Source organism: Nicotiana tabacum, chromosome 11 (genome assembly GCF_000715075.1).
Source record: "Nicotiana tabacum cultivar K326 chromosome 11, ASM71507v2, whole genome shotgun sequence".
NCBI classification, from domain to species: domain Eukaryota; kingdom Viridiplantae; phylum Streptophyta; class Magnoliopsida; order Solanales; family Solanaceae; genus Nicotiana; species Nicotiana tabacum.
This window is the reverse complement of record NC_134090.1, coordinates 151,542,518-151,558,782: the sequence shown is the minus strand read 5'-3', so window position 1 is coordinate 151,558,782 and position 16,265 is coordinate 151,542,518. Positions and strand designations below refer to the sequence as shown.

At 36.3% G+C, this 16,265-nt stretch overlaps 1 protein-coding gene and 1 long non-coding RNA gene across 2 annotated transcripts; one reads left to right on the top strand and one right to left on the bottom strand.

Moving 5' to 3' along the window:
• The first annotated feature begins 5,991 nt into the window (after positions 1 to 5,991).
• On the top strand, positions 5,992 to 6,312 carry LOC142166065 (protein SMALL AUXIN UP-REGULATED RNA 51-like). The gene has a single exon (XM_075224478.1). The coding sequence runs from the start codon at positions 5,992 to 5,994 to the stop codon at positions 6,310 to 6,312; it is 321 nt and encodes a 106-aa protein (XP_075080579.1).
• A 7,200-nt stretch (positions 6,313 to 13,512) lies between these two features.
• LOC142166398 (uncharacterized) lies at positions 13,513 to 16,017 on the bottom strand. Its single transcript, XR_012696812.1, has 2 exons — positions 15,177 to 16,017; positions 13,513 to 13,702 (listed from the first exon to the last, which is right to left on the bottom strand). It is a non-coding gene; the product is annotated as an uncharacterized LOC142166398 (long non-coding RNA).
• Positions 16,018 to 16,265: the final 248 nt, after the last annotated feature.

Sequence of the window (16,265 nt, the reverse complement as noted above, 5' to 3'; positions counted from 1 at the left end):
ACTACAAATATTTTGGGGAAGATATCGCAAAACTGACCGTCCAAAAAATATTCAACAGGGAACCTCATGGAGTCAGTGGAATTGGGTTTTGGAATAAGGAAACTTTTATTTTTGAGATTTTTGTTTACATGTTAGAAGTCTACAGTTACGTTTTCCCCTGCTTCAATTAAACCTTATATTATTTTTGTACTCATTACCTCTGTGAATACAAACTCGTTCATTGATGTTTATTGATGATAATCTTTAATTGAGTGAAAAAAGAGAGTCAAATAATGCTAGTTGACTGGTACTTTCTTGTATACAACAACATATTCTTTAGAACAACCTGTTGTTGGTTAAAATATTGTAACTAATCCAAGTATCAATGTGATGGTTGTCTAACACGTGAAAAAGCCTATATATAGATATAATTTTGTTTAAAAATACGTTGGTTTCTTCAAAAATATAAATGGAATGCTCAAAGAAATTTTATTGGACAGTACGAAATCTACGGAATAAATGTGCTTATCTAGTTTTAGTCGTACAATTCCTTCCATTCATCGAGAAATACGGTTTAATTAATGAACTTGTTCACTGAATCTTTCAACTCCACTTAGAATTATCCATTTGCCTATGACTACTCTTAACCCAAAATAGTTGTTTTTGATAAAAACAATCTAGAATGAGATACAGCATCAGCTGTCTAGAACTTAGTGATTTATAAATTGTGTTAGTACAAGTTTTCACAGATTCTAATCCCTTGAAAACTCCTTCATTTTCTTGTTGTGGTAGGACACAGAATAATCACACTGTTGCGGAAGCCAAATGTATATAGTGTGAATAAGTCACAACTACTATACCAAAAATTATGACAGCCACCAAATAATAAATAAGACAATAAAACAACAATAAAGGAAACACCAGAATTTACGAGGTTCGGCTAATTTTGCCTACTCCTCGGACACAACCAATATTTTATTCCACTCCAAAAATACAAGTGAAATAATACTAAAGAGAGAAGATACAAATGCCTTAAACAGATGAGAAGGCAAATGAGAGGTGTGTCTCAATCCTAAACATTAGGCCTTCTTTTATAGGGGAAAAATCCCCTCCAAACTTAACTCCCAACCAATGTGGGACTTTGGCATTTTGCCAAACTTCAACAAATCTCCACCTTGGCAAAATTCCACATTTTCAATTCTCTCTCAATAACAAATTTTGGTTGTGTCTTCATCTTCAATCTTCAGTGTTCAACAATGTTGATCAAATCCAAACAATGTTGAAACTTGACCGCAGTCACCACCTTTGTCAGCATATCAGCAAGATTCTCTGTAGTATGAATTTTCTTCACCGTGACTCCACCTTCTTCTATGATTTCTCGTACGAAATGATACCGAACATCAATGTGCTTCGTCCTTGCATGATAAACTTGGTTCTTCGCTAATTGAATAGCACTTTGACTATCACAAAAAATTGTGATACCTTTTTGTTCAACACCAAGCTCCTTTAGCAATCCTTGAAGCCAAATTGCCTCTTTCACAGCATCTGTAATAGCCATGTACTCTGCCTCTGTTGTAGACAAAGCAACTGTTGACTGCAAAGTAGACTTCCAACTAACTGGTGCCTTTGCAAAAGTAAACACATAACCAGTAGTTGATCTTCGTTTGTCCATATCACCCGCAAAATCTGAGTCACAATATCCAACTACAGACTGATTGTCTTCCTGCTCAAAAACTAACCCGACATCTACAGTATTATGAATATACCGTAGAATCCACTTCACAGCTTGCCAATGCTCCTTCCCTGGATTGTGCATATATCTGCTAATAACTCCAACAGCTTGTGAAATGTCAGGCCTTGTGCAAACCATTGCATACATCAAGCTACCAACAACATTTGCGTATGGTACCTTTGACATATACTCTCGTTCAGCTTCATCCATTGGCGACATAGTAGTACTTAGCTTAAAATGGGAAGCAAGTGGAGTACTAACTGGCTTAGTCTTGTCATCTATGCCAAAACGTTGAAGTACTCTCTTCAAATATTCCTTTTGAGATAAACAGAGTTTCTTTGAACGTCTATCTCTAATTATCTCCATGCCAAGAATTTTCTTTGCCTCACCCAAATCCTTCATCTCGAACTCCTTCTTCAGTTGAATCTTCAACTTATCAATTTCTTCCAAATTCTTGGAAGCTATCAACATATCATCAACATATAGGAGAAGATATACAAAGGAACCATCTTTAAGCTTGTGCAAATACACACAATGATCGTATTTGCTTCTCTTGTACCCTTGCCGCAACATAAACTCGTCAAATCGCTTGTACCATTGTCTAGAAGATTGTTTCAATCCGTACAACGATTTTTCAAGTTTGCACACCATATTTTCTTTTCCAGCAACTTTGAATCCTTCTGGCTGAGTCATGTAGATTTCCTCCTCCAAGTTTCCATGTAAAAACGCAGTTTTTACATCCATCTGAACTAGTTCCAAATCCAATTGTGCTACCAAAGCCAATATAATTCTAATGGAGGAATGTTTTACAACTGGAGAAAACACTTCATTGTAATCAATTCCCTCCTTTTGAGCATATCCTTTGGCCACCAATCTTGCTTTGTAGCGAACATCTAATTGGTTAGGAAATCCTTCTTTCTTTGCAAATACCCATTTGCACCCAATTGCTTTCTTTCCCTTCGGGAGATTGGCCAATCTCCATGTATGATTCTGATGAAGGGACTGTATTTCATCATTCATGGCAATCCTCCACTTATCTTCTTCTGAACTTTGGACAGCGTCTTTATAAGTAGTAGGAACATCATCAGCTACAATTGAGGTTGCACAAGCAACCGTCTCTATGAGACGAACAAGTTTCGTTATTGTTCTTTTTGGCCTGCTGGTTGCTATTGATTCAAGTTGTTGTTGAGATTCCTGAGTTGGAATCTCCTCTACTGGCTCTCCTTCCAGAGGGTAATCTTCATTTGTTTCCTCCTCTACTTCTTGTGTAGGAAAAATAAATTTTCCCTCAAACTCCACCTGCTTAGAAGCACCTTCATTTTGTTTGGTATCTTCTGTTACCTTATATACCATAGCAAATTCATCAAAGGTAACATCTCTGCTGAATATTACTTTCTTTGTCATAGGACACCATAAGCGATATCCTTTGACTCCAGAAGTAATTCCCATAAAAATAGCCTTCTTTGCCCTTGGATCCAATTTTGACTCCGTCACATGATAATATGCAGTTGAGCCAAACACGTGCAAAGAGTTATAATCTACAGCAGGTTTTCCGTACCATTTTTCAAATGGTGTTTTGCCATCAATAGCAGCAGATGGTAGACGATTAATGAGGTGTCATGCATATGTAATTGCCTCAGCCCAAAATTCTTTGCCCAAGCCAGCATTGGACAACATACACCGTACCTTCTCCAGCAAGGTCCGGTTCATACGTTCTGCCACTCCATTCTGTTGTGGTGTATGTCTAACAGTGAAGTGTCGGATGATGCCATCATTTTCACAGACCTTATTGAAATGATCATTTTTGTATTCACCTCCATTGTCTGTGCGAATACACTTGATTCTCCTGCCTGTCTGATTCTCCACCATCGTCTTCCATTTGAGAAAAATTCCCAACACTTCATCTTTGCTCTTCATTGTATACACCCATACTCTTCGGGAAAAATCATCAACAAAGGTTACAAAATAGTGCTTCCCACCCAATGAAGGTGTTTTGGAAGGACCCCAAACATCAGAGTGTACATAATCCAAAATGCCTTTAGTATTATGGATCGCTGTACCAAATTTAACCCTTGTCTGTTTCCCTTTAACACAATGCTCACAAAACTCCAAGTTGCAAGCCTTTACTCCTTTTAACAATCCTTGATCTGATAGAGTTTTCAAGGATTTTCCTCCAGCATGTCCCAAGCGCATGTGCCATAGCTTGGTTGCTTCTGCCTCTTTGTCGTCACTGGATGTTACTGTCGCTGTCCCAATAACTGTACTGCCACGATAGCGATACATATTATTATTCTTCCGATTAGCCTTCATTACCACTAGTGCACCGGAGCATACTCTCATCACTCCATTTTCTGCAATGATTTTGAACCCTTTTGATTCTAGGGCTCCCACAGAGATGAGATTCTTCTTCAAATCCGGTACATATCGAACATCTATCAATGTTCTGATCATTCCATCATGGTTCCTTAATCGTATTGAACCAATGCCATATGAGGTAAGAGGGCTGTTATCCGCTGTGTGGATGACTCCATATTCTCCTTCTTGAAATTCCACGAACCAGTCCCTGTTGGGACACATATGATAGCTACAAGCCGAGTTCATCAACCATATGTCTGATGATGTTGATGACTCTGTTGTAACTAATGAGAAGTCTGAATCATCACAATCAGCTACATTTGAATCCATAATAGCCTTTCCATTGTTATGTTTGGCCTTATTCTTCAACTTCGGACAGTCTTTCTTCCAGTGCCCTTTTTCTCGACAAAAGGCACATTCATCTTTGTTGGGTCTGGATCTTGACTTGGATCTTCCCTTCTTTGTCCTCGTTTGATTTTGAGGACGACCCCTCACAAACAGTGCTTCTCCTTCTCCGCCCTTCTGTTTTTCTCGCTTTCTTTGTTCATAGCTGTACAAAGCTGAACAAACTTCTCTGAGAGAAATTTCGTCATTTCCATGGAGTAGAGTAGTTTCAAGGTGCTCGTACTCATCAGGAAGTGACGCCAACAACATTAAGGCCAAGTCACCATCATCATAAGTTGTATCCATATTTTGCAAATCTGTGACCAACTTATTGAAACTGGTGATATGTTCATTCATCGTGGTACCAGGAACATAGGTGAAGTGAAACAGTCTCTTCTTCATGTACAATTTATTTTGACTGTTTTTCTTCAAAAATTTATCCTCCAGTGCTTTCCATAATTTATTTGCAGAAGTTTCCTTTGTGTATGGATATTTCTGCTCTCTAGCAAGGTAGGATCGAATGGTACCGCAAGCAACACGGTTGATAATTCTCCAATCTTCTTCTCCAATAACATCTGGTTTCTTTTCTTCAATGGCCAGATCTAGCCCTTGTTGAAAAAGGACATCTAGAACCTCGCCTTGCCACATCCCAAAATGTCCGGACCCGTCAAAAATTTCTACCGCAAATTTCGCATTTGACACAATTCTTGTCATAAGCGAAGATGCCAATGATGACGTATTGTTGACACTTGATGTAGATTCTTCTTGTTTATTGTCCCCCATATTTGACACAAATATTATTTAATAGCTGACGACACAAATCAAGATTATTTCCTTTCTGATGTAGAAGATCAGACTAAGCTGCAACTACAGAGCATACTCAGACAGAACCTTGACTCAGTTACCAAGATAAATCTTTTCTGATGTGGAAGATCAGACTATGCTGCAACCACAGAGCATACTTAGACAGTACCTTGGCTCTGATACCAATTGTTGCGGAAGCCAAATGTATATAGTGTGAATAAGTCACAACTACTATACCAAAAATTATGACAGCCACCAAATAATAAATAAGACAATAAAACAACAATAAAGGAAACACCAGAATTTACGAGGTTCGGCTAATTTTGCCTACTCCTCGGACACAACCAATATTTTATTCCACTCCAAAAATACAAGTGAAATAATACTAAAGAGAGAAGATACAAATGCCTTAAACAGATGAGAAGGCAAATGAGAGGTGTGTCTCAATCCTAAACATTAGGCCTTCTTTTATAGGGGAAAAATCCCCTCCAAACTTAACTCCCAACCAATGTGGGACTTTGGCATTTTGCCAAACTTCAACACACACAAGGGATTAAAAAAGATGTGGTTTTCCTCTATAAATAGTTTCACTTCATATCCCTCTAACCCCAAACAACACTACTTCTTTAGTAGCATCTCTTTCCCTCAAACACAAAGAATAAGTACTATTAGTATTTCTTCTTCTTCCTAAAGCTCTCCACCTTCTTTAGATTTCTTCGAGAAAATATATTAAAAAAATGGCCATTAGAAAATTAAACAAGCTACCACAAGCCACAATGTTGAAACAAATTATGAAAAGGTGTTTGAGTTTGGGTAAGAAGCAGGATTATTATGATGAAGAATATGGACTTTCCATTGACGTACCAAAAGGACATTTTGCAGTATACGTCGGAGAGAACCGAACTCGATACATCGTACCAATTTCTTTCTTGACTCACCCTGAGTTTCAGTGCCTCCTCCAATGCGCTGAAGAAGAATTTGGATTTGATCACGACATGGGCATCACCATTCCCTGCGAAGAAACTATTTTCCGGTCACTAACTTCCATGCTTCGCTAGTAGTGAAGTACCCGAAAAGAAGAAAAGATTGTGAATACAAATTGGTGTATTGTGTTTTTTTATCTAGTAGTTTTTCCTTTTTTGGTACTTCATAAGTTTATAAGTTTTGTCTATCACCAATCTAAGCACAAGCAAGACGTTGTAGTATAGTGGTGAGTATTCCCGCTTGTCACCCGGGTGACCCGGGTTCGATCCCTGGCAACGGCGTTTCCCCTTTCTTCTTATTAAAAAAGAACTAACCTAGGGAAGCACATGATATTTTTATGGTCAGAATCAGATTTGTTGAGGAAAAATCTTGGAATTTTTTTTTCTCACTCGTCAACCAATCAGTCAATCGCACCCCTTTAGGGAAGCACATGATATTTTTATGGTCAGAATCAGATTTGTTGAGGAAAAATCTTGGAATTTTTTTTTCTCACTCGTCAACCAATCAGTCAATCGCACCCCTTTAGGGAAGCACATGATATTTCTCACTCATTTTTTAGTCCAAGAACTGCCCTTTGAGCAGCTAACTTACCGGTTCAACATTGTCATATATTTCAAACATCAAATTTGCAGAAAGAAATGAGTATCAGTTTCCGTGTCATGAACCTTTTGGAATAACATATCTGCTAACCCAATTCAAATGCAAAGATCCCAGTGAAAGAACACAAAGCAGTTGAAAGAGAGAAACTTAAACCATTGTCCATCAGGTTAAAGAGACAGGAGGTTAAAATACACTCGTCAGGGGCGGCCAAACATTGTTGGTGGCCTAAAGCAAAATCTCGACGAGGGGCCCTAATTTGTTAAAAAAATAAATTTGTATATTTTTGTTTGAAATCTATTTTTTTTAACTATTTTAAATGATAATATAGCTAATCCGATCCATTTAGATTCTCTTAATACATTATTGATCCTAATGCAAAATTGTTATAAGATAGGTATTTAACAAAAATTAATTCTTGTTATCTTATTGAGTATACGGATTATAGTATTATCTTCTACTTGTAATATTTCCTTTAACGTTGGTTCCCACCCTCCAAGAACTTCCCACCTTGCTCTTGGGGTAAGTCGAACTCACAACTTCTTGGTTGGAAGTGGAGGGTGCTCACCACTAAAGCAACCCACTCTTGTCAAAAATAAAAGATATCTTTATACCCTTTAAATAAAAAATCAAATTTTACCCACTAAATAAAAAAATCAAAGATATCTTTATACCCTTTAAATTATTAAAATCTCAACTATCAGCGGTAGTCACAAATTAAAATTTTCTTTTCCTTCTTGTATTAAGTTATTTACTTTTTAACATTAAGATACTCAATTTTTATATAAAAAAATTAAAATTACTACCAAGGGATTTTGGGGGCCCTAAGTCATTGCTTGTGCTGCCTTACCCTTGAGCCGCCTATGACACACATGGTGTAAAAGTTATTTATATTTGTCAGCGTATATAAGTTAAATCAGACAATGTTCCAAATTATATCCTAGCAAAGTGGAGAAGCTGAATTATTCAAATCTTCAAGATAAATTTCATTTGGATACATTTAGTGAGAAAAATGGATGTCGCATCTGTATTTTTTGAATTATAATCTTTGTGAGTCAAAAAACACCAACCTTTATGATGCTATGCCTCATTGAGATCCTAACTAATCAATTGTACAAAGACGGATCTCCTGCTTTGCTATACAAAATTGTGAGGCCTAAAAGGAAAAAAAGATCTCAACCATATTCTTAAATCCTAAACTGAGAAGTGATGCCAATGAAGATGTCCGCTGAGCAGGGAATTGTGACACCAACCATTGGATGATTGAAGCCAAATTCTTCCTCAACTTGACTTAGCAAATCTTGAAATAAAGGCTGGCTCAAGTATGCTACGGGAATTACAAATCTCTTCCTCTGCTTCTCCCCAACATAAACAACAAAATAGCCCTTGGGAACACTAAGGGATGTTGAGGACTTCTTGACTATACGAGGAACACGGATAGCCATGATTTTTTATTTAAGATGAGCAAACGATGAAGAGAAGAAATACTAAAATTCTGAAAGCTTTGAGTAGTTCTCTAATTTTGCGGGGAGCTGTGATGGTGTGAAACTTCTCAAAACATATTTATATAAGCAAATGGAAAGTAAAAAAAACATGATTTTGTGGTAAAGAGCCATTTGGGTTGAGCATCAGTGAACGACAATGACATACCAATAACCACATGGTCCTTCCTTCCAACTAATTGACATGATTAATTACTTCAGCTCATATAAGTTCAAGAACAATATGTCCTACCATTTTCTTATGCATGGAACAAAGGATCTCATAGAATCAATTGCATAAGAATGGATTGTCCTTATGATGATTTGTGTCTGGAACACTATCCATTAGGACTAAAACATACCCCATATACAAATTTTGTGTCCATCTACGTCAGTACTATAAGAGAAAACAAGTCACTCATATTTCAAATTTCAGTGGTGAAGAGGCATTTGTTGCACTGTTGATTGACAATAGCAGATGAAGTATCACATGGTTTTGCTGTCTAACTCATTGTCAAGTATTTATGATTTTAGGCCATTGTGATTGAAGATCAATAGGCCCCATGGTTTTTCATGACAAGATAGAAAACACAGGATCTTTAGAAATCAAATTGATAACAACAGGTAATTGTCAACACAGGATAATTGAGAGTTTGAATTCTACAACAGTACAGTTAGAAATAAAATTTACTGCAATATCTGACAACTTGTTTGGTCCTTCATGCCAAGTCACTGTGTAGGATCAATTTTCCAAATTAGAATTACTCGAGTTATCTCAGCAGATTATGAGAAATGTTTCCATATAGAATAGAACAGAAGGCTATTTATATGTCCTTGAGCAACAACAACAACAATAACAACCCAGTATAATCCCACTTAGTGGGGTCTGGGGAGGGTAGTGTGTACGCAGACCTTACCCCTACCCTGAGGTAGAGAGGCTGTTTCCAAATAGACCCCCGGCATCCTTCCCTCCAAGAATTTCCCACCTTGTTCTTGGGGAGACTCGAACTCACAACCTCTTGGTTGGAAGTGGAGGTTGCTTACATGTCCTTGAGCCTATTTCCATTAAATTAAGAGTCCTAACCTTGTTATTTCCATAAAATTGTGTTTAGTAAATCAGTATTCAAGAAAAGTACAGGTATCATATCGTACTATGGGTAATTTAACTTACATTCATTTTAATCAGCAGTGTAAATGTTTAAGATCAAAGAAAACCGATCAACGAGCTAGCTCGATAAGGTCATTGGTAGCTTTTATCACATCTTCAAAATAGCTTTTCTATTAGATTTAGCCGGACTTAGAAAACCAAGAAACTTGAGCAACAATTTTTCAATTGCAATGAATTACTCAATCAATATATGATATTGAATGGAACCTTAGAAGTAAAACATTTCATCGCTTCAATTTCTTTTGAAGTAGAAAATGTCTCCTTAATCAAGAGACAAAGGTATTACATCTCCGTTCTTTATGGAGCTAAATTCTTTAGTCTACCTAGTCAGAGAGTGGTAAATCTCCTCATTCTAATATCAAATTACTGTTTCTTCTAACTGTACACTCTGGAGATCCTACTTTACAAAATTGAGTGGCAAAATCTTGTGACTGGTTGATTTCCTTCTCACTTCCTCAAGCGAGATGTAAGATTAACGAACGAGTCCTCAGTGCAGGGAATTGTCACACCACCCATTGGATGGTCAAAGCCAAATTCTTCTTCAGCTTGACTAAGCAAGTCTTGAAATACAGGTTCACTCAAGAATGATATAGGGATTACGAATCTCTTCTTCTCCTTCTCCCCGACGTACACAGCAAAGTGACCCTTGGGAATATCTCCATATGTGGAAGACTTCTTGATCATTCGAGGCATACGAATAGCCATAATCTTTTAGTCTTAGTATATAAATGAGAAAAGAAAGAAAGACTATGTACCAAAGACTTCAAGAGCAGAGAAAGTTTAGAATACTTTCAAGTTTTGCTGAGAGATGTGGTGGCAAACACCTCTTTGAATGTGTTTATATAGGCAATATTAGCAACTCATAGAACACAGCTGATATGTGTTGAATAGGAATTTGTGGGCACCAGCAGAAGACAGTGGCATTGTAGTATCACATGCTTTTGCCTTCAAAGTATAATAAATTTAGGCTCTATATTAGTTCAAGAACAACAGGCCCTACCTTCTTTGTCAACTTGAGCAAGGCATTCTTCATTGTGGAATGTTTAAATGAAAAATGGAACCTTGAGCATATTTATGCCTGGACCACTAAGATAAAACAAAACCCTGGAATCCGAAAATGTCATCAATTACTATCAAAAACAAAAAATTAACATTAGGCCTTAGTTCAAGGACTACAAGCCCTACCTTCTCTTTGAACTTGGAACAAAGTATCCCTCACTATAAAATTGCTAAAAAGAATTGTACCGTGTGATTGTTCATGTCTAGATACACATCCCTGAAAGTTGCTAAGCTTGAACATGGTTTTGTTGTAAACATTATCCTTGAGAAAATAATTTTTTTATATAACCATAATTTCCAACTATTAAACTGATGATGTCTCAAAAATGATGATTTCTTCTTAAACTAGCAACCTTTGAAGTCTTATAATCCCCAGCATATCAAACAATGCTGACAGCTTTGCATGTGGACACTGCTAAGTTAGCTTGTATAGCAGCCTGCAAGCAGGTCCTTAAGTAAAAAAATGACATTAAAAATAACTCTTTAGATATGAAACATATGAAACAATATCTTATATCCTAACAGGAAATTCTCAAGTTTTGGTTAAATAAGAAAAAAGAAGAAAAAACAGATCAAAATGTGGATCTGCTGTAAGGTTATTACACTCAAAAGCACGTGAATTAGCTACTCTAGATGAAGGATGGTTAACTTGAATAAAGAGATCATCCTTTTATAAGTAAGATTATAAACGTCATACATATAGCTGTGACTTGAAAATCAGAAATTCATTTGAGCCCATTGTTAACTACTGGTTTACAAATATTGTAGAAAAGCAAAGCTCTTTCGCTTTCCTAACTTCACATTTTAATAGGACGCCGTTGAGAAAGCATGCTAGTGTTTGTCACATTATTTATTATTTGGCTAATGCAGCAACGGGGCTAATTGTGGTCAAGTTTAGGCTATTTAGAGATCATCTGATTCTGGTCCGTAATTGTTAGCAAACCAGGGGACTTGAGTATACGGAATCACAAGTACAAGAAATACCAATGCTAAGGGAATGGAACCATCAAGTGGAAAATATTCAGTACTTCATTATATTTGAAGTAGAAAAAAGTACAGAGTCATTCATCTCTTTGACATGAATAACAATCAGGCATTACAGACTTAAGTTCACTAACATTTCTCATTCTAATATTAACTACAGCCTTCTCTAACTCTTTAACTATACAAACTGCGCAAATCCTGCTTTACTGCTCTACAAAATTGTGAAAACAAGTTTCTGTCTCAGTTCCTCAAACGAGAAGTAAGGTCGATAAAGACATCCTCTCGGCAGGGAATTGTAAGACCGCCCATTGGATGTTCGAAGCCAAATTCTTCCTCAGCTTGACTAAGCAAGTCTTGAAATAACGGTTGGTTCAAGAATAATATGGGAATCACAAATCTCTTCTTCTGCTCCTCCTCGACATATACAACAAAATATCCCTTGGGAACATCTACAGATGTGGAAGACTTCTTGATTACACGAGGCATACGAATAGCCATGATCTTTTAGTTTTAATGTATAAGAGCAAAGAAGGAAAGAAGAACTGCTAAAGACCTCAAAAGCAGAAAAATAATCTTTGAATGCTTTCAAGTTTTGCTGAGAGCTGTGGTGGTAGTCACACTTTGAATGTGTTTATATAGGAGAAATGGCAACTCAAAGAATCCTATTGTTAGTAAAGAGTTATTTCGTGGGCACCCACGGAATACAATAGCACCTGAAGTAACATGGTTTTGCCTTCCAACTAATTTTCAAAGTATTCATATCTTTAGTCCATTTAAGATCAAGACATCAGGCCCTACCTTTTGTCTGAAGTTGGAACATAGCATGTGTCATACCTCCTTTTTCGCCCGCAAGGGGTGAAGGAGTTTTTCCAAATAAAGGACAATCGAAACGAGATTTATTTATTTATTCAGAGTCGCCACTTAGGAGATTTAAGGTGTCCCAAGTCACCAATTTAATCCCGTATCGAGGAAAAGAATGACTCTGTATTACAGTTTGCGAACCAGAAATCCGGATAAGGAATTCTGTTAACCCGGGAGAAGGTGTTAGGCATTCCCGAGTTCCGTGGTTCTAGCACGGTCGCTCAACTGTCATATTTGGTTTGTTTATCTGATTTTATACAATTATGAGCTCATGTGCAAATTTTTAACTCTTTACCGCTTTTATTATTATATTTTTAAAAGAATGTGAACATCGTTAAAAACATGTCTTTGGATTGCGTCACATGAAATGCACCCGCGATCCGGAACATATTTTTATTCAATGTTTTGGGATTTGGATTTGGGTCGCATGAAATGCACACCCGAGTTTAAGAAGGTAAGATTATTAAAATGCACGCCTAAAGCGATTAGCGTATTATTATTTCTGGGTAACGCCGTGGAATTTTGCTAAACGGCTCATCCCGAAGTCTAAGTAATTTTAATTAAACATTTATCGAGGGCCCCGCAATTTGTGGGTTTTATTGGGCGAGGCTCATCTCATTTATTTTAAAAGGATAATCCTAAAGTGCCTACATTTTTTCTATTGAAATTGTCTCTACAAAATGAAAGAGAAAAGGTCTTAATTTATTTAAATGCCTGAGTTGTTATAATTGGGTTTCGAATATGATTCATAAATTCTGAAAATGATGCAAGCAGGGCAGTCCGTTGCCAATGCGGGCCCATGCTCAACGTGTATGGCATAAACTAGACCTGGGTCATCTTATTCACATGTTACTACCTAGTTACATTATACTAGGCATGTTTACAGTTTGTCAAATTTAAAAAAAAACTTAGCAATCTAATTTTAATTCTAGACCATTTACATGCTGAAATTAACCAATAGTATTTAACTAAACAATATTCCTATAAGTTCCGAAATGATTTATTCGTTTGATGAACTAACGTACTTTTTGAGACATGGTAATCATCCAACAATAACGAATTAACTAGACGGAGTTACTACACCATTTATTTATTTATTAGTCAATATATAGATAGTTCGTCTGTTAAGCTATCGTCAGATGTTCCACTATATATATTAAACAACTACATGATTCTGATTAGAGTAAGCTAAATAATTCATATATACAAATAAAATTCAGAATATAATTAAAATAAATTTAGAACTTCAACTCTTCATTTTCGTATTCATGCTTCATGTTTCAGTTTATAGTAACCAGCGTGTCAGTTGTGTACCTGATATTGGAAGCAAAAGAAAAGGGAGATCAACAGAAATTCAGTAGCATACAACAACAACAACACCCAGCAACCAGTAACAACCAGCAACGAGAAACCAGTGACAGATTTTAAAATCAAGATAAAAATCCAGAAACACCGACAACAATCAACGGACAGAAGCCAAGGGAATCTTTTCAGATTTGAAAGACTAATTAATGTTCAACTCTTAATTTCTGAATTCGTATATCAGAATATTTAAATTGTATATCAGGTGTATATTACTCTCTCTTTTAATTTCCAGAATGCTTTTATTTGTATTTTTTGGAAGTCTTAATATTTTCGGAATTTTTCTCTCTCTTAAATATTCAGCTCCCTTTTTTCTCTCTCTATCTTCTTTTCCGTCCTCTTTTCTGTCCTAGTCCCCCTATTTATTACCATCTTTCAGCATTTTTTAAAAATTAAAACCCACTATATTCCACTCATCCCCCTTTTAATCCCACTACCTAATGTTTTGTCCCCTATTATATTAAACAAATACATTATCCTCCCCCATTATATCTTGTTCCCCATGCTTATATTAAACAATTGCATTATTCCCCACCATTATATCTTGTCCCCCCATTATTGATTATTTTAATATTATTTTAATCTTAATGGATAGAGCACTCAAAATAAATAATTGTTCAGAATTTTAATTCCAAAAATACCCCTCTGACCTTACTGAAATTACAATTTTGACCCTGAAAACACTGTAATTTACCAATCTACCCCGTCAGCTATAACAAGTTCAACTAATCAATTCTAACCAAAATATAGCAGCTATAACCAATTCCTAATCAGATTTTATGAACAAACTCAAACTATATGATGAACAACAAAGAAACAACTGGAATTATTTTGATTGAACAATCTTTAAACAACAAATCTACTTTCAGATTCAACAACAATAACAAATAAGTATATTCAAATCATGAGCTCAAATTCAAATTAAACTTAAACAAAATAAATAAACAGATTGAAATCACTAAACTCAAATAATCAATTCATCTTCAAATTAAATCCAACAAAATACAACAAAGATACATGATTCAAAATTAATCAAAAAATTAAAAACCAAAACATAAACTCACATTAAATCACTGGATTAAAACGAACTTAAAAATAAAAAAAATGAACACGAATTAAATCTAAATTAAACAACAAAGAACGGATTCAAGCGATTTAAACTAACACTCTTCTATATTAAAACTAAATCCTCTTAAATTAATAAAACAAACTGAAAAATAATTAATTGAATCTTCAACTTAAATCTAACAACATTATAATTAAACTAATCAATTTCTTCCTAAAAATAAACAAGAAAAATGAATGAAACAAACTGAAGAAAGATAAAAAAAACGATCAACATGAAATTAATATCAAACATATCTGATTTCAAATCCGAAAAATATCAAACAAATTACGGACAGAAACAAAACTTAAACCAACTAACCGGATCGGAACGGCGAAGAACTTGAATGAAAACAAATCTGTTCGGAAGCGATTATCGCACCAAAATCACTCGAATCTGCCCGGAAACTTAAACAATAGACGAAGCTCGATGGAGGGGTGTTTGGCGACGACGAGAACTGAAGCAGTAGCAACAAAGCAACCATGGCCGCGCGAAGCTGGAGAAAAAGAAGCATCGAGCAGCAGCAACAAAGCAGCCATGGTTGTGCGAAGCTGGAGAAGAAGAAGCATCGAGCAGCAGCCATGGTGCGACGAGATGGAGCTGGGTTTCGACGAAGAAGAAGCAGCAGCGTCCATGGTGACGTGAAGCTGGCAGTAGCAGCACGATGGAGCAGCAGTGAAGGATGCAGAACGCAGCAGCAGCACGACCGAAGAAGCTAGTGAGGCGGCGAACATGGAGCTCGAGCTCGATGATGAAGCGAAGAAGATGAAGCAGCGGCAGCAGGTGGCTGCTCCAGGTGGTTGTTTGGTCGCGAGGCGATGGAGGTTTGACGTGGGGGGAAAGGGCTGGAGGGGGTGGTCGTTGGGCGAGGGGAAGGGCAGCCATGGGAGAGGATTTGGAGGTTTGAAGAAGAAGAAGGTAAGAGAGGGGGCGGATGGGAGTTTTCAACAATGAAAATTTTTTAGGGTTTTGTTTTTGAAATGAAAGATAGGGAAATAAGGGTGTTGGGTCTTTGGGGTTATGGACTGGGTCGACCCGGTTTGGAATGGACCGGGTCGTAGAGGAATGTTGGGTATATTTGGGCCTGTGGTTCAAAATTGAAGAAGAGGCCTAATTCCGATTTTCTTTTATATTCTTGCTCTCTTTTCTTTTACTTCCTAATTAATAAAACTAAAATTCTAAATTAACTTATAAACTAAATTAACTTATAAAAAATACTAATTAATTCCAAATAACTATTATCGCACATTTAAATAGCAATTAACGATAAAATCGCACAATTTAGACGTTAAATGCTAAAAATGCAACGTACATTATTTTTTTATGATTTTCTCATTTTTGTAAAACAAACTTAAATAAATACTAAATGAAAATGCGACATATTTTATATTTTTATTAATTTAAACAAAT